The sequence below is a fragment of the Rosa rugosa genome, chromosome 3 (genome assembly GCF_958449725.1).
Source record: "Rosa rugosa chromosome 3, drRosRugo1.1, whole genome shotgun sequence".
Taxonomy (NCBI): Eukaryota; Viridiplantae; Streptophyta; class Magnoliopsida; order Rosales; family Rosaceae; genus Rosa; species Rosa rugosa.
This window is the reverse complement of record NC_084822.1, coordinates 37,001,058-37,019,940: the sequence shown is the minus strand read 5'-3', so window position 1 is coordinate 37,019,940 and position 18,883 is coordinate 37,001,058. Positions and strand designations below refer to the sequence as shown.

Sequence of the window (18,883 nt, the reverse complement as noted above, 5' to 3'; positions counted from 1 at the left end):
GTGTTTTTATGCTGGCCTAATTTCACTCGATTAGATTTATGAGTACTATACCACTGGTAGACGAGGATCTACTATTCAAAGTGTCAATCCTTTTGCATTCTCAAAACTTTTAAGTATATTTCGGCAACTTCGTGGACATGATTGTGTTATATCTTACAAAATTAACTATTGTAAGTGCACATACCAGTGAGACAATTTGGTGAAAATTTGGAGGGAACCATGGAAGTACTTAAGTAGCTAATGGAGGAATAATACTGGTAATATGAAACTGCTCAAACATTTATTAACACAAAAATTGCATTTCATAATAATCCTACTATATGAAGATTTAACTTTTCTTTTTTCTTTTCTTGTAATAAAATAAGGTAGGCTGCTATTTGTCGACACCACTCTCAAGTAGAAAATAGGCAAACTTGAGTAGAAAATCTTTATCCCCACACCACTCTTTCTGGTCACAGTTGCTGTGGACAAAATAGTCTTGTAGAAGATAATTGGTACTAACTTTGATATGAAAATAGCAGGTAACTAGGCATCAACTCCTGCGCGATGTTGCGGGTATGATATATGTTTAACTACAACAATTAGCCAAAATATAAAATCAAACTTAAAAATATGATACTTAAATTTAGCATTTTAGAGATGCTCATTGACGCAATCATTTATCGAAAGAGTATGTGGACTCTTTCCGCATTCTTTCGGTTTTTTCCCAATTTTTCAACAGACAACATTTTAGCCCAGCTACTAATTCACCCTGCCTTGTCAATACTGTTATCTTCAAGGTCCAATGAAATTCACCTTGCCCGTACAATTTCATTTTTAAATCTTTGACAGTAGACCATGTGGAGAAACTTCACTACTAGCTGTGACAGAGACCATGATAGCGGTCATCCACTTCTCCTGTCCATCATCCATTTCTGGTCGGGATTGTAGCCAATGAAGGATACAGAAGTAAGATACGTATGACCGAACTACTGAATATATAGAATAACAGAACTTAGCAATCCAGTTTTTAACTCTTATGATTTGCTAATTCAGGTGATACAATAACAGTGAAAATTTATGGATATGCCTCCACAGAAATCTTTTCAATATGCCAAATTGGAACCCTCTAAGAAGCCAGTTAAAAGGGAGCATATCAGCAATACATTCCACAAAACCAACCGAATCAGAGTCCGAAATCTAGAGATCGTTCGGCTCCAATTTTCAGGTTGGAGTAGGGAAAACAAATGGATCGCTTACCTTTGAGATCAGTTCTCAAGCAGACTCGAGCAATATTTGCAGTCCAAGAGTTGCCATAACAGATGCAAAGACAATGTCACCCTGCGCGAGCAAGCATAATTAGTACAGAATCTGGAGATATACAAAGAACAAAAACAGAGCTGACAAACAGTAATTCATTATGAACAATGTGGACACAACTTTGCATGTCCAACACAATATGTTGATTGTTGCCAGCCAAATGTACTCATTCCTAGTTGCTCAAAACTAAAATATAGTCTTCGCTCAACCAATGCTATCTCTCTATTATCTCATCAACTGTTGTAAGAAAGAATCTAACTATTTTCAAAATCGTTCTAGTTAGCAAAATTGATAATGCCTTACCACTGGTTACAAAGAGCAGGAAATTTGCTACATTTTATATATCTCAATCTTAGCTAGCTGCTTCATTTCATCCCGAAATTTATTCAAAATAGGGCAGATTTAAAAACAATATAAACTTAGAGAAAAAAACATGTGTGTTTTAATTGAGAAATTAGAACTCCAAGATGTCCCATGTTATGAGAGACAATGACAGTGAGGGCCTTTTTCAATAACCACTTTGATACACTTGGGTTTGGTTTTGAGGCTTTATGGCAAATAATTATAAGGTGAAAAAAGGGCCAAACCCCATGCCTACAAAGTAAAGCACTGCTATTATTTGCGATGCTCAAATTTGTAATGGCACGATTATGTAGGCAATAAAGCATAGATTGGCATAGTCATCCAATACAAAAATTCGGAGGTATCAAGAACCATCAGCTAAGGTTAATATATATCACACCTTAAAGCAGCAAACACCTACATAAAATACAAATGAGTAGCATTGTGGTCTGTGTTTGTAAAAACAATCAGCAGGTTGTGAATGGAGAATGCTATTCAAATAGAACTCATGCAGCTAAAATTGAGACTCTAGAGCTGTTGAAATAGATTAATATACTTGAATTTTGAACCATGAAACAGCAACAGAAGAAGTCATGTTTGGTAAGCAGTTATTTTAAGTATAAACATAAACAGAATAAGAGGAACTGATCAAAGGTTCAAGAAAATGCAAACGGTTCATGGTTATTTGTTATTGGAGTTGTCATAGATTCAAAGTACCATTGATAATCAAAGTACCTGAAACCAAGACCGCACCCAATAGCTTTGTGCAGAGCTCTGCTACTCATAGAAAATGCAAAAGGGTCATGGTTATTTGTTATTGGAGTTGTCATAGATGCAAAAGGGGGCGCGAATCGGGCCGGAAGGAGGCCGGAAGCATCCCAGACGGCTTCTGGACAGCGATCGAGGTCGGAGGAGGTCGAGGTTGCAGGTTTCTGGGCAGCAACCTCACCTGCAACTGCAACCTGACCTGCAGCGCTACAACCTCGTCGCCGGCGACTCCACCCGACTGCAGACTGGTCCGTCCAACCCCTGGCCTCCCTCCGGCAACTGGCGCCGCACCGTCGTGGCCTGAGTTGGGCTGCAGCGCCGTCGTCCGCACTTTAGCGAAAGTGCTGACGTCCTCTCTTGATCCGCTCCGTATATATATAACATAGTTGTTGCAACTGCGCACATGCAAAAGGGGGGAAAATAGAAGAGAGGTTCTGTTCAAAAGTGGAATTAAAAGAGTGGAAGATAAACATAGTTGATAGATATAGATAAGCAATCAGATTTCGTTTTTATCTATATCTTTAAGCTTTAGTAGTTAAAGCAAACACGTTCATACTATGTATTGAGCAAACCCTATACACCATCAGAACTCTGAAGCATTCTCTGAGTTAACTAAACCTACTATTGCTTTAACATCTCCTATAATCTAAACAATAATGGGAAAACTATGTATTATGTATGTCAGAAATGAAAGAAAAACACAATCTGAAGAACAATAGTCTATAAGTTGATGAAACATCATATATTCGGCGCATGTGGAATCTCCCATATATCAAACACATAAGCTTTGAGTCTAGCCACAGACTGAAAAAATCAAATCCATTTTGAAAATAGGCTTTCCTATTACATCAGAAAGAATTTGTTCCCCCCCCCCCCCCCCCCCCCCCCACACACACACACAATTCTGTTCACTCACATAAAGAGCTATCTTAGGCAATGACTTCTGAAAACACATTCCTAATTTCCTATAATACGACCTAAAATCTAAACAATCTTAACTACTTTTGCATTCACTAACAGACCCAAAAAGCAATCAACCATTTCAATTTCTTTTTGTTTCGAAAATAAGTGGGGGTTCTAGGTAATATATGTCAAACAATACAGCTCATTTTAACGATACTCCAGTACACTAAGCCGTGTTCAAGCTATTGCATTTCCAGGATTTCCTTCATAGTATGCATAGAGGAAAATACAATTTCGTCGATACACAATAGGTTTATAGTTACATACTACAACAACTATAATTGAAAGGATGGAGAATCACATGTCTGTAATTTCTTACAATCACAGAATAACATGGAATTGCTGTAGTCTGTAACCATTATAGTTACAGACAACAGCAACTATAAACCCAAATAATTCAAAGGATGAAGAATCTGAGAAAAAGTAAATGGAGAGTATTAGAAGCTATGCTTGAGTAGCATGCCATCAAACTACCGCATGATAGCATATATAATACCTCCAGCGGCTCAATTTCTGTAGCAAAGAAGAGGAACAATCATCTCTGTCTCACCTAAAGAATAAAATAAAAGGCATTAAATTGAGTGAGTTAGATTTCAGAAAACACTGGAAATGACAGAATTTAGCAAAAACTGAAACAGATTAAGGAAAATTATTGGTTGCACATTCCTCAGTCAATTTCTTTTGATACTATGCTCATCCTCCCTGAAAATCCATAAGCTTCAAAATCAATAACAACCTCAACAACGCCTGCATTACTCAAACCCAAAATCAGTGACATGCACAGATTGAGAATGACTTTGAAGAAATTCTTTGAAAAAAAGCTACTGTACCTGGGCAAAACGAATACAACCTCTGCGTATGTCGCCCTCTATCAATCCACCTCTTCAACTCTCTTTCTGCCAAGCAAACAACGTCTCTCTTTCAGCTCCTGTCTCTTCTGCGCAGCAGAGAAAGGGCGACCCGCCATCGCTCAAAGTAATTAGGTGGTGGCTCAACAGATCAACAGGTGGCAAGCGTAATGAGCAAACTATGGGAAAAGTAGCAGGGCAAATTACAATTCATAAGGAGTTAGGTGGCAAGTGTATAGCCCCCATATTTACGGAGGCCGCGAACCATAAACGCAAAAGTACTTGACCAAATCGGAACGGAATCAAGTCAATTCCATAAACTGTATCCCCTGATTCCCCAGAAATCAAAATTCCAAGAACTCCATGGACCCAAATTCATCTCCTTCCAATTCCAATTCCAATTCCAACACCACCATTCCGGTAGTGGCAACCCTCCCCGCTTTTGGGTCGGACTCTTTGACCCGGAAGCCCATCAGCCTGTGGCCCAGAATGTTCCACTCGCCGGTGACCCAGGCACTGTGGGAAGCGAGGTCTCACATGTTCGAGAGGCTCTTGGACCCACCAGCAGACGCTCCTCCGCAGAGCGAATTGCTGAACAAGACTCCGTCTCAGAGCAGGACTACAATTCTCTACAATTTCTCTACTGATTTTATACTGAGGGAGCAGTACAGGGATCCTTGGAATGAGGTCCGAATTGGGAAACTGCTGGAACCATTTCTGTCAAGGCAACACTTTTTTAGTCCGAATTTGTGGGTTTTGCTTCAAATTTGGTTACTTGAACTGGGTTGTGATTGGTTATGGAGTCATACATATGTGGATCATATCAAAGTAGATTGTATGCGGAATGAATAGCTGAGAAAGAAAAAGACAAGTGGTAAATCAAATGTGTTTATCGAAAATTTGTGATCATTAGACTGAATTGCCCTTTGAATCAATAAGCCTGAGCTTTCGAACTTTCAACAATTGTGGCCTTGGAGATAGAAAATGAAGAGTATGTCTTGTTTGCTGGTATTTGCAGTTATTTTCAATTTTCTTGCTGAGTCGTAACGTAATAAGATAACCGTAAGCATTATCCGAAGGAGCTGCCACATTTTGAATTGAATTTTGCTTTGTGAAAGTCATGGGAATGGTCTTAAAACTTATGACTAACAGACCGTTGCTGCTCTTTAATCCAACTAGTAGTACTATAGTTACTCTCTATCTATGTTTGGTTTTTCGTTTCGCTTTGGGTTGATGCTTTAGTTTGTTCGTTTCATTTTACTTTTCCTTTGGTGTGGTTCTTAACTCAGGCGGGTCCTGATAGTAAATTGCTTTCCTTTCTTGATTTCATCTCTTTGGTACATCAGTTACTGCGATTAAAACGATTGGATGTTTACTTCTATTTTCTTTTGCCAAATATCGTGTACCACATAATTTAGTTTTTTGGAGTAACGGTACAGAGAACCTTATCAATAGTTAACTTGAAACACCAAACTATTATAGTAGTGACTCCAAGAATCTATCTGCATTTCTCAGATCAACAAATTTACAATTTTTACTCAGAGAGTGGTATGCATGCCTTGCCATTAAATTAATCTCTCTTTGAGACAATATTTGACCTTGACGGTCTACAATTCAAAGAAAGGCATGCTACTGCAACACTACTCTCTTGCCTGGATAAAATGGAATTGAGTAATATACCGGCTTTGAAATATGTGTGGAACAGCCAAAACTTTCTTGCATTTCAAAACTTAAGAGACCTCCAAATTGAGAGCTGTTCCACATTGAGGTTTCTGTTCCCACTGTCCATAGTTAAAGGTCTAATGAAATTAGAGTCCATGTATATAAGCAAGTGATCTTGGATGAAAAACATCATCTTGTATGAAGGAGGCGGAGATGGAGAGGTAACCAACAAACTTGTTTTCCAAGTAAAGCGTCTCCATCTTAAGGATTTAGGTTACCTCGCAACAATTTGTCCTGCTTCTTGTAGTGTTGTCTGCCCATTGTTGAAAACCCTGGTGCTCACCGGTTGCTGTAACATGACCTTCAGAACCAAAAGAAGTGGCCCACTACTAGAATTTTGTCTATAGGACACCCTCCACTAAGGGTGTCGATTGTTTGTAGAGGGCACCAATTAATTGATTAGCCACTATGCAGCCACCAATTCAATGTCAGTCCCCTTTGCTGCCGTTTCCATTGAGACTTAGGACACCCATTCTAGGAATGGTGTCTCTCTTTCTACTTTAGCAGTACTGGGCCCCACACTGCCTTGTCTGACCAACCTGATTGCTGTCCAATCATCATTGCCACCAATCATTCGGTGTGAAAAGAACCCAAGCAAAAGAAAAAAAAAATTGAAAAATGAAAAAGCCAATTATTTCACCCCAAAATTTTATCCTCTTTTATCATTCCACTGCCAGTATTACACCAATAAATAAATTATTTAACCTCATAAAAATTGATAGTAAATATTTCTATTGCATCACTGAATTACATGATAAAGCTATATTTACAAACTTAAAAAAGTAGAACATCATGTCTATACATAATTTACGGCCCCTCCCACCAAGGTTTGATCAGTATCAGTGTTTGCCGTTATGATTTCCAGTACCTGCCAAAGAGCAAGTGCAATGAATACATAGGGTTGATGTATCCTAATCAACTTCTTATTGTTAATTATTAACCAACCAAATGAAAATAGAACATCATGATTAGTAAAGTTACCATTTTTGATCCCAGGCCGAAGGTATCAATACTCCATCTAAGCCTCCTACTCTTGCTGCATCTAAGAAAAACCTACAAATAGAACAATCAAGTATCTTGGTTAGAATTTCAAGTAGAAGATCAAAACAACACCAAATAGGTGATTGACTTCTACGCATCAATCACTCAATTATCTAAAGCATATATTGACACAGTTACATTTGCAATGTATTTAGTTGCTGTGCTGCATATATAACATGGACATGAAGAGCTTGGGGTTCATAATTGTGCTATTATGGCTCATTTTGGCATCAAAAGAAATAAAGAGACAAATATAAGTTGTTGTGAAGTATCACAGTATTATCAATGAGAAGCCATATAATTAGTTTATGAATTTTAACTAGTGGGTGTCCCGAGTTATTATATGCGAAAATTCACATAGAAACATGATACCAAGCATTGTCTAGCTAAACACAGAGCATAATGGAGCAAGAAGAATTTATGGGTATCTATTCGAAGGACAGAAGTGAGCTTAGAATGAACCAGAATATATAGAGCACATGTGGTGATGCTCACAGAAGCAAAAGAAATTAGGATACAATTGATGATGATAACCCAGATTTACTTGTAGGAATGCCTGAAAATCAAAAACAAAAGTAAGCACAAGAATATAGTGAAGAATAAATAACATAAAATAGTTGAATATATAAATGATGTCTACAAATGTATTCATATACAATTATACATCATCACTGTTTTGCAAAAATCTAAAGTTATACAGATATGTAAATTCAACTTACTGCACCACCTAGTCCAGAAATAGAAACCTAAAGCAACTTACAAGCCTAAACCTACCGGAAGTAAATATATCTAGTCACAAATTTGATGTTTATTTCAATGTATCTAGTCGATCAAGAAATTTTTTTTTGCTTGATATTGTTGCCTCAATGTCTTCGAGTAGGTTAATTCGTAGAACATTTTATTAAAAAAGGATAGATAACTTGATTAGCTGACAGAGAAAGAGAGATGCATACCTGATGATGGAGATCAATGAGAGGAATAGGAATTGGAATGAACTTGTCTTCATAACAGCCAAACGCTCTTTTTATCGCACAAGACCTCTTGCTTGATTCTGTGTTTTTTCAACTTCTCAGATAAGTTTTAAATGCAGCTGAAAACATATGAAAATTTTACTTCATTCACGAGGTATATTTACAATTACAATCTACAACGGTGATTGTTAGGCATAAGCAAACAAAGAAACACAGTCAGCAGCCATCAAATGGCATGGAGACAACTTATTACCTAATAACAAGAATGGGTTTAGGGATAGTATCACACATTATTCATGTTACAAGAAAAACTTAAATACAAGATTGTTTCATCACTTATGGGATCTATGTACACCACAGAACCCAAGCACAAAGAAATTCTGTATTTTATAACAGCCAACACACCTTACGAAAAATAATGAGAGCTTGCACCAACCAAGGAACTGATTCAAAGTCTCCACAGCTGCATCACCACAATCTTCCTAAATCACCATACACCTGCAGCTTCAAAGATGTACAGCTAGAATCTTAAAGACAAGGATTTATTCATTAAACTGGTTACTTAACAAATTCTTTCTTAAAAATAGCTTATGTGTTGATAGTACGTATGGATAGACCTTGTTATGAGCCAATTAATCAAACTCATTGGGAACAGGGGGAACCCTCCATTGGGAGCATGACCTAGACTCCACCTTCTCAACAATGACTGAACACTTGAGCATTTGAAATAGCTCAAGTTCGACTAGCATTTGAAATAGCTCAACAACTAAACACTAAGCTATTAAATTCAAAAACTTTACCATGAGAAACATCAAATTTGAATTCATTGTAATTTTATTATAAATTAAATTGGCTTAGAACAAGGCTTTGCATAGGTCAACTGAAATAAGATTCTACAATTATGCTCATCCATATTCCAATACATATAAGTCTATAGCCCATTATTAATTTTGAAATCCTACTGCAGCAAAACAAAGACTAAAGTAAGTGTTGGATTCAAAGCACATGCTTCTAGCAAGGAAAAAAAAAACTTAATTGCACCTTGTTCTACATGAAAATTATTATTTCTGGGATTTTATTTTTTATCAAGAGAACATTTTCAGATTCACCCAAATGAACAGGAAAGACCCTAAAACACCCATAAAACCCAATAGCCATGATCCCGTACTGAAATCCAAGTTTCCACCAGCCAGAAAGAAACAACCCTAAAATCCATAACATATTTTACCTAGAACAAGATTCAGAGTAAAGAAAGGTGGAACCCTTTTGCAGAACACGATCGACAGCTGTTGAAGTTAGCAAACCATTGGTGATGGCGCGTTGGCTAATTTCCCGTCCTATGGCCATGTGGGTTTTGTAGATCGGCTCACCCTAGATTCATTAGTATCGGTCGTGTCGCAGGTCACCGGAGTTTGAGAAATGGCAGTGAAGAAGAAAGAGAGAGCAAGAGAGTTTGAGTTTTTTCATTGTTTGTTTAGCTGCTGAGAGAGTCTCCCACTCTCCCCGAGAGAGAGAGAGAGAGAGAGAGAGAGTGTGTGTTTGAGAATCTGTTGCTATTAGTATATTAAATTCTCTATTGCAAAAAAAATAATAATACTAAATAAGTGGGGATGAAAAGTGATCAGCTATATTATTATTTTATTATTTAGTTTATTAATAAACATATTAGCCACTGATCATCAGTGACAAATCCAATGTTTTGCCACCAACATTTGCTATCAGTGGATTACAAAAGTTACAAGAACCGTTTGCGTATTAGGTGGCCATCTGTCGGTGCCCTTTGGCCATTTTTCTAGTAGTGGCCAGACGCATTTCTTCACTGAAAAGGTATGAATATGAATACTTGATCTAATACCAAAATACGTAACTGTATAATTTCAAATGTTCTTTCTTGTTAATTAGCACATGACTATCTTCCCAGAAAACAAAAAAAATTCACAAGACTAATGTAGCATGATACGTAGTTTCAAGTACCGTCGATGTTGTCATTTCCAAATGATAATATTTGTTTAAATACGAGTGATCCATGATAAAAAAAAAAAAAAAAAAAATTGAGTTTCTCAACCGTATACGGTATAATTCAAGTAAAATGAAACATAATGGAGATATGGAAAATTTGTTCTCTCAAATGAAGACAAAGTTTCCTTCTTATTGCTGACAAAACAAAATCGTTTTAGTGATAGATATTGTTAATATGTTGTATTGTGTTGATAGTTTCTTAGACTCGGGTATTTAAAACTTATCCAATGTATGATTATAAGAAACAGAGTGAATAGAATCAATAGCACACTCGCTTTGATCATATATTACAGTATTTATACAGAGAGTTTGAGTCCTATACAAACTAAATCTTAACATGCTTGATACTTAAGCAATAGATACAGAAAGATACAGAACGTGGAGAGCAAGTATAATTATTAAGAACATTCAGGAATATATGCAGACGTGGTTCTTTCCTTATTGTGTTCATTACACCCCCGCAAGCGAAGTGGCCTAGGAAGGACAGGAAGCTTGGAAACTAAGAATGTGAAGCGAGAGGGAAGAAGCCCTTTGGTAAAGATATCAGCTGTTTGATCAGCAGTACAGACATAACCCACTTGAAGCTCATGTCGAACCACCTTCTCGCGAACATAATGAAAATCAACTTCAACATGACGAGTGCGAGCATGAAACACCGGGTTAGAAGCAAGAGAAATGGCACTGATGTTATCACACCAGAGCTTAGGACAAGCAAGAGACAAATGCAAATCACGAAATAAGGCACGAACCCAAGAGATAGCAGCAGCAGTATAAGCAAGTTGTCGATATTCGGCCTCTGTACTGGACCGTGAAACATTCCCTTGCTTCTTGGAGCTCCAACAAACTAAGTTGGAACCAAGATACATACAATACCCACCGGTAGAGCGACGATCATCAGGATCACCCGCATAATCCGCATCGGAATAAGCAAGAAGATTAAGAGAAGAAGGCTTGTAGAAGATACCATGATATGGAGTATGCTTAACATATCGCAAAATGCGCTTGACTGCAACCCAATGTGTAGAAGTGGGACGATGCATAAATTGGCAGACCTGGTTGACGGCGAAAGAGAGATCAGGACGGGTGAGAGTGAGATACTGAAGGGCACCCACAACACTACGGTATTCAGTAGGATCAGGAAGAACGTTACCATCATGCGCACTAAGACGTTGACGAGAAGCAGGTGTAGAAACTGGTTTGACATCAAGCATGTTGGTACGCTTCAAAAGATCAAGTGCATATTTAGACTGAGACAAAGAAAGTCCTGTAGAAGTACGAACAGCCTCAATCCCCAAAAAATAACTAAGAGAACCCAAATTCTTCATAGAAAATAGCTTGCCCAAATCAACAATCAAATCAACTATATGACGAGAATTGTTCCCAGTAATAAGAATGTCATCCACATAAATGAGTAAATAGATAAGAGTAGGTCCTTGATGAAAGATGAAAAGAGAGTGATCAGCCATAGAAGCCACAAAACCCAAATCCTCCAAATAAGCCGAAAAGCAATGGAACCAGGCACGAGGGGCCTGTTTTAAACCATAAAGAGACCGACGTAGCTTGCACACATGATGAGGAAACTGAGTATCAATAAACCCAATAGGCTGCCGCATATACACATCTTCAAATAAATTGCCATGAAGAAAAGCATTTTGAACATCCAATTGTTGAATAGGCCAGTTAGCACTAACAGCAATGGCCAATATAATACGAATAGTAGTATGTTTCACAACAGGACTAAAGGTTTCAGCATAATCCAAACCTTCCTGTTGGTGAAACCCATTAGCAACCAAACGAGCCTTGTAACGCTCAATGGAACCATCAGACTTGCGCTTGATACGGAAGACCCATTTATTTGGCAAGATGTTCATAGAGGGTTGAGGAGGAACCAAAGTCCAAGTCCCAGCATGTTGAAGAGCATTGAACTCCTCAGCCATGGCCTCTCTCCAGTGAGCATGTTTAACTGCTTGACTATAAGAAGTGGGCTCAATAAGATTAGCATCAATAACAGCAGTTAAGGCATATTTCGGATTCGGTTTCCGAATATTATCTTTCCCACGAGTTAACATGGAGTGAGCATTAGAAGAAGCCGGACCATGAGTACTGGACGAAGAGACAGTAGAGGATGGTGCAGAAGAATCAGGTTGAATGGGAATAGCGGCAGGAGGCGCCTAGGGAAGAATTACGGGACGACGTGAGTAAACACGCAAAGGTAAAGGAGAAGGAGACGTGGTTGGCAAGGCAGGAATGGTTGGAGAAGGAGAAGATGGAGGAGCAGGTTGTTTTGAAGGCAAAGACGTAGGCATGGGAGATGATGGGGTGGGAATATTAGAAGGACCAGATAAGGACAAGGGAGATGGAGGTTGTTGAGGGGATAGAGTGTGGGAGGGACGTGACAACAAATCACAAGAGAAAAATTCAAGGGGTTGCTGCGACGAAGACACCCCCGGAGGCACAACATCGATGGTCTCTTGAAAAGGAAAAGAATGTTCATCAAATAAAACATGACGGGAAAAATAAATACGACCACTTGACCTATCAAGACATCTATAACCACTACCAGCAAAAATGTCATTGCACACAGATTTTAAACCTGCTGACTTTCACACTGATAAAAAATCTGTGGGATTTAGTTTTTAGCAACAGATATCAGTGTGAAATGATCTATTAGACCCTACATGAGCACATGTTGACAATATTGTCACTGAAATCTGTGTGACATAGTGTTTTCCACAGATATCCATGTGTCCTAAATATTTAATAGATACAGATATATGTGAGAAATATTCTACACACTGATATCTGTGTGTGATAAAAAATATAATTTATTAAATAACTTTATACTGACAGACATCTGTAACAAAGTTTTTACACACAGATATCCGTGTATAATAACAAAAATATAATTTATTAAATAATTTTATACTCATAGATATCTGTAACAAAGTTTTTACACACAGACATCTGTGTGAATAACAAAAATATAATTTATTAAACAGTTTTATACTTAGAAAATTTTTATTTATTTCCCCAAAATTAAAAGATTTATTAGAAAGAATTTGAAAACAAAATATGTGAATAACAATTACTAACAAAAATAAGTGTAAATCACAAATACTTATAGAAATCCGTGTGAGTAAACAAATACTCACAGAAATCAGTGTAAATTACAAATACTTACAGAAATCCGTGTGAGTAAACAAATACTCACAGAAATCAGTGTAAATCACAAATACTCACAGAAATCAGTGTGAGTAAATAATCACTCACAGAAATCAGTATGAATTGAAATGAATTTGATTTACGTAAAAACTGCATTTATCTCTTTCTTGCCTTTTAAAATCAAAAAACTTTATTTAAAAAAAAATTTCAAAAAACTTTATTTACTCTATCTCTCTCGATCTATCCCATCTGCCCTGCACTTGTCTCTTCCTTGTCTTTCAAAACTGAAAAACTCCATTTATCTACTCTCTCTCTCTCTTCCCATCTGCTATGATATTCAAGTGCCGATATCGATCTCCTCTCTTTTTCCACAGCCTATTTCAAATACTCAACTATCCCAATCTCAGTCTCATCTCCTTCTAATCAAACAACCAGTCAGAGTAGTCTGTGTGGAATCATGCCTAGTTTGTTGTTGAGCATAGTGGATCGGCTGACTTTCTTCCTCTCTCTAATGTCTTCGAACCCAAATCCGATCCCCAATTTAAGGAAAAGATAGATTGATATCACCATATCAGGTCTTTTTTTTATCCCTTATCTCGATACACTGCTCAAATTCTTATAGGATCTTGAATTGTTTTTAATGTTCTTGGTTCCTGTTTTTTGTTGTGGATTGCTTTTGATGTGTAGGTTTATGAAAATATTTGCGAGATCTGGGTTTTGCAGAATCATTGTGAGTAGAAATAGGAGGTGGAGGCATGGATGATTGGTTTCAGTGAGCAGATCTATGCTGATTGGGTTATGGCATGGATGATTTCTAATCAAGCAGATCTATCCATTGAAAGTAAGATTCGTTGGGTTTATTGGATTTAAATTTTATCAGTTTCAGTTTTCGATAATCTGCTTTTACATTTATGGTCATATTGGGTATTCTCTACCAAAGTTTGAAGTTCTTAATCCATGTCTTTCTTTGTTCAGTAATGCTTTACACTGAAGATTGATTACGGCGTCGGTGAAGATTTTGACCTAGAAGATCTTCCAACAACCTCTTATAACAATTTGGATTTCGATTCTACTGAACCAGAAGATATGCAAGGACTATGTTTGTTGATGAATCAGATCTGGGAATAAAAGAAATAATTAGAAGTATTAAAATTTAAAAACGATTTTATTAAAACAAAAACATGGTAAAATTATTTTCTTTAATACAATTGGACTGATGAAATGTCAAAAATATAAATATTAAAGTCCCCAATTCACACTGATGCATTCTACAAATATATTTTGATCATTGATTTGATGGACCTGCATAGAGTTGGGAAGTGGTGGGTCCCGTTATTATACCACACTGATTTTTCTATCAGTGGGGGAAGATCAAAGACCACGACAGCAAATTGAACAGACGTAGCATCTGTGAGTGTAGGGTAGCCATTGGGCTTCCCACACAGATTTCAGTAGCTATTAGGTTTTATACACACTGATTTCAATCAGTGTGTATAGCTCTTTTTGCTAGTAGTGAACCCAAATGATGAAGAGAATACCCTAAGAAAACACATCGCTTAGACCTCAGTTCAAGTTTATGAGCATTATAAGGACGTAAGTACGGATAACATGCACAGCCGAAAACCCGTAGAAAATCATATTGAGGAGCTCGACGAAACAATTTTTCATAGGGAGAGACATAATTAAGGACACGAGAGGGCAAACGATTAATCACATAAAAAGCAGCATTGAGAGATTCGACCCAATAACTAGATCCCATTGAGGCATTAGAAAGCATAGTGAGAGCAATTTCAACAAGATGACGATGTTTGCGTTCGGCTAAACCATTTTGTTCAGGGTGATGAGGGCAAGATAAACGATGAGTGATGCCATTGGTGGCCAAATAATTTTTGAACAAAGTGCTAGTATATTCACCACCCCCGTCAGTTTGGAAAGCCTTAATGGGACATGAAAACAATTTTTCAACATGAGTACGAAAGTGAACAAAATGAGAAAACACTTCATGCTTAAATTTCATGGGATAAATCCAAGAATACCGAGAGAAATCATCCACAAATAGAACATAATATTTAAATCCAGAAATTGAGAAACAAGATGAGCTCCAAACATCAGAATGTATAAGTTCTAATGGAAATTGAGAAACAGACTTCGACAAATTAAAAGGCAATTTATGACTCTTGCCCAATGGACAAAACTGACAAAATGCTAAAGAAGGAGAGCCTGAAAGAGGTAATAATTTATGGGAGAATAGACGCTTCATGATAGGAAAGGACGGATGACCAAGCCGGGAGTGCCAAACTTGAGCATTGACTCGAACACCAACTAGACCAAACAATGTGTGTGACGAAGAGGAACGATTTGAATCGGAGGAGAAAGGAAAGAGACCATCATCAGTCGACCCGCGGAAAAGCGTCCTCTGTGTCGCGCGATCCTTCACAAGAAAACAATTGGGATAAAGGACAAAATAACAAGAATTATCATGCATAAACTTATTGGCAGAAAGAAGATTAGAAGTAGCATTAGGGCAATGAAGAACGTCTTTCAACAGAAAGGAATTGGAATTAAGAGAAAGGAAAGAATTGCCAATGTGGGAAATGTTCAAACCTGAACCACCAGCAATACCGTCAATAGTATCATCGCCATGATATTCTCGAGGATGAGCCAAGCGACCCAAGTTATTGGTGAATGTGAGCATTCGCTCCAGTATCAAGCAACCAAGCAGAAGAACTTGGGCGAGAAGATGCTTGAGCAGCCATGGCAGTAAGACGTTGGGTTGGAATGCGACCCTCATAAGACAAGTTCATACGCTGAAAGCAATCCAAAGCATTATGGCCAGATCGTCCACAAATCTGACAGGGAACACGACCCGCACTAGAAAAAGACTGAGAGGAGCCAGGGACAATATTCTGATGAGAAGGTCCAGGACCAAGAAGAGAGCCAGCAGTACGGTTGTTGGCACCAGAGAAAGAATGGCTGCCAAGATTATTGGAGCGAGCACTACCATAACCACGACCATGAGCAGAATGAGGAATACCACCAGAAAATAAACCACGACCCCGACCGCGGATACTACCACGAGATCGAGATGCAACAAGAGCAGTGTGACCATTATCAATAGCAGGAATTGTGTGATTTGCCAACCTGCGCTCAGCATTGAGTAAAAGTGCTTCAAGAGCATCATAAGTAATAGGAGTATCACGGGCTTGGGCGGAGCTAACAGTTGTTTCATACAAAGGACCAACATTATGCATGATAATAGAGACAAGATCATTGTCAGGAATAGGATTACCAGCAAGGGCCAAGTTATCAGCAATGGCATTGATTTTGTCTAGAAAATCAGAAATAGACAAGTCACCTCGAGTAGTGCGAAGCAATTCACTACGTAACTGGAGGATACGGTTTTGAGATTGCGAGGCATAGCGTTTTTCCAAGGCCAGCCAAGTAGAACGAGAAGAAGTAGAGCGGGCGACAGTTGCGAGGACAGAAGGAGTGAGGGAGCCATTGATCCAACTGAGAATCATTTGATCTTTGAGAATCCATGCTTCATACTCGGGGTTCACAGCATCAATTGCTTTCCCTTTATCATCCTTGAGATGAGCAGGAGGACATGGAAGAGTGCCGTCAGCGATGCCCATCAGACCACGACTCTTCAGGATGGGAACAATCTGAGCAAGCCAGAGAGGGTAGTTAGTACGGTCAAGCTTGATGGATAAGAGATTAGTCACGGTGGGAACAGAATTGGAGGAAGATGAATCTGTGGAACTGGAGGTAGCCATGAGGGAGAGAGAGAGAGGAGGGAAAAAAAAATATTATAAGGTCGTTTGACGCTTATAGCTCTGATACCATATAAGAAACAGAGTGAATAGAATCAATAGCACACTCGCTTTGATCATATATTACAGTATTTATACAGAGAGTTTGAGTCCTATACAAACTAAATCTTAACATGCTTGATACTTAAGCAATAGATACAGAAAGATACAGAACGTGGAGAGCAAGTATAATTATTAAGAACATTCAGGAATATATGCAGACGTGGTTCTTTCCTTATTGTGTTCATTAATGATTACTTTCATCATATGAGAATTCAATTGTTTGACTTTGTTATATCACATAAATCTTTATTTCTGCAATGTAAGGGTTGATAAAGTGTTGTTCGTATTGAATGTAATTTAGCTATTTTAAAAAAAAATGTTTTTTCTATCCACACCGCATCCCATGATGGTAGTGAAATTTGAGCAGATGATCCGCACAGTGTCTGTTACTGCCCACAGCTCACCGGTTGAATCTGATTTAGCTATAATGAAGTGTTAAACAGGTCAAGGTATGCACTAACACAACTTAACATCTACAGGTTGAATTTCCAGTCTTGGAGAGGCTAGATATTGGTGGCAGCCTGAACTTGAAAGAGATATGGAACAACCTTTGTCTGGGGGAAAAGCACAAAAGTGAAATTAAGCTCAAAGTTCTTGATGCAGAACACAAATGAAAGATCAACAAGAGCGAGATTCAGAGTGCGCTATTCCACATGGGAGTTGACATGCGTGTCCCTCCCGTTTCACTCCCGTTTCAGGTTATTCTTGAATTCTGGCTCTAATTCTAGGATTATTCACATTAATTGAACTTTTCTTTCATTTGGTTACCTAAGTGTTTAGCTTGTGGAAATGTTGAAAGAGGTAGTGATCCATCTACATTAGGAGTCTTAAGGATCCATGTGGTACTATGTTGATCCTATCGAGTCACATTCATTAGGACACATTATTCAGTTATGTAGAACACGTTGTTAATACTTTCTAGTATCCTGTTTGTTTTGTGTACTATTGTTAGTGCTCACCTTCATATACTTCACTCTTGTATTCTTAGTGCTAGGTGTCTCATTTGTATTTGTGGACGTAAGTAGTATAGACCGTTATTTTGGCTATATTATTGCATGAGGGTAGTGAGGATGCAAATCCTTTTAAGCTCAGTGTTCGGGACCAAATTACTTAATCATCTGCTCCTTTTGATGTTTGTCTTTGGAGATACATTTTTTCCTTTATTAATAGTCTTGAAATTTAAGAGAAACTGAACCTCCATGAAATATACCCAGTAATGTCTTTGAGTCATAAATCTAGATCGTATCTACATGTCAAGACGAGGGAAATTGGCTTCCGTGTAATATCTTGCTGTAGAATTTAGTGATGGTTTGCACTCATCTCTGAAAAACAGACATGCAACCTCTGTTTGGCTAATTTTTAAGGGTTTAGGCATGCATTATGGTTAAAAATGTTTTAGAATCTGTGAAAAGATACGCATGTTTTCAAGTGCACACACAAGGTTGAGGTAAATGTTTGTGCCTGACCTCTAAACGGCATCCTTAAAGCATTGGGTACTCTCCATGCAGAAAGGAAGTTTAAAGTGTCAAACATATTAGATCCCTATAGGTGCCTTTTCATCATGTAAAATTTCCTTTTTAGTGCAGAACTTATACCCTTAAAAATAGGTTCTTGGACCCATTAGAGTAGTCTGCATATGCTGAGACAGCATGTGCAGCAGCACTACGTCATTCATGTCTGATGGTTACAGTCAGTATCTCCATCATTTAGTCAGACTGATAGAAGAAAAGAACTGATATTTATGAGCATAGTGTTGTGAATTGGTCAATATGTGAAGTCGAAAACACAAATAAGCACAGCACACCAAGAGAAACAACCACAAAGATACGAGCACAAGAACACAGAATTTAAGGTGGTTCAGCAAAACTTTTGC

At 37.9% G+C, this 18,883-nt stretch overlaps 1 protein-coding gene and 2 long non-coding RNA genes across 8 annotated transcripts in view; 1 reads left to right on the top strand and 2 right to left on the bottom strand.

Moving 5' to 3' along the window:
• LOC133738078 (acyl-coenzyme A thioesterase 2, chloroplastic-like) overlaps positions 1 to 18,883 on the top strand; it is a 37,324-nt gene that overhangs the window by 15,015 nt on the left and 3,426 nt on the right. The window contains exons 1-2 of one of the 3 annotated variants that reach the window (XR_009859954.1): positions 9,749 to 9,781; positions 17,490 to 17,708. The exons of 1 other annotated variant lie outside the window; for it this stretch is intronic. Coding sequence is in view for 1 of the 2 variants with exons in the window: in XM_062165519.1 (XP_062021503.1) it covers positions 17,490 to 17,624 (135 nt within the window). In the remaining variant the exon portion in view is untranslated. Of the gene's footprint in view, positions 1 to 9,748; positions 9,782 to 17,489; positions 17,709 to 18,883 lie in introns of those variants that run through there. One more of the 3 variants, XM_062165519.1, reaches the window with a different exon arrangement.
• Positions 961 to 6,260, bottom strand: LOC133738081 (uncharacterized). Of its 3 annotated transcripts, none has more exons than XR_009859957.1 (4): positions 4,203 to 6,260; positions 3,869 to 4,119; positions 2,377 to 2,804; positions 961 to 1,320 (listed from the first exon to the last, which is right to left on the bottom strand). It is a non-coding gene; the product is annotated as an uncharacterized LOC133738081 (long non-coding RNA). The 3 variants fall into 3 exon arrangements; XR_009859958.1 differs by having other exon boundaries at positions 3,869 to 4,074; XR_009859959.1 differs by lacking the exons at positions 2,377 to 2,804; positions 3,869 to 4,119; positions 4,203 to 6,260 and adding an exon at positions 1,603 to 1,788.
• On the bottom strand, positions 6,585 to 9,482 carry LOC133738080 (uncharacterized). 2 transcript variants are annotated; one of them, XR_009859956.1, is made up of 6 exons: positions 9,183 to 9,482; positions 8,360 to 8,452; positions 7,937 to 8,073; positions 7,479 to 7,539; positions 6,924 to 6,995; positions 6,585 to 6,810 (listed from the first exon to the last, which is right to left on the bottom strand). It is a non-coding gene; the product is annotated as an uncharacterized LOC133738080 (long non-coding RNA). The 2 variants fall into 2 exon arrangements; XR_009859955.1 differs by lacking the exon at positions 9,183 to 9,482 and having other exon boundaries at positions 8,360 to 9,176.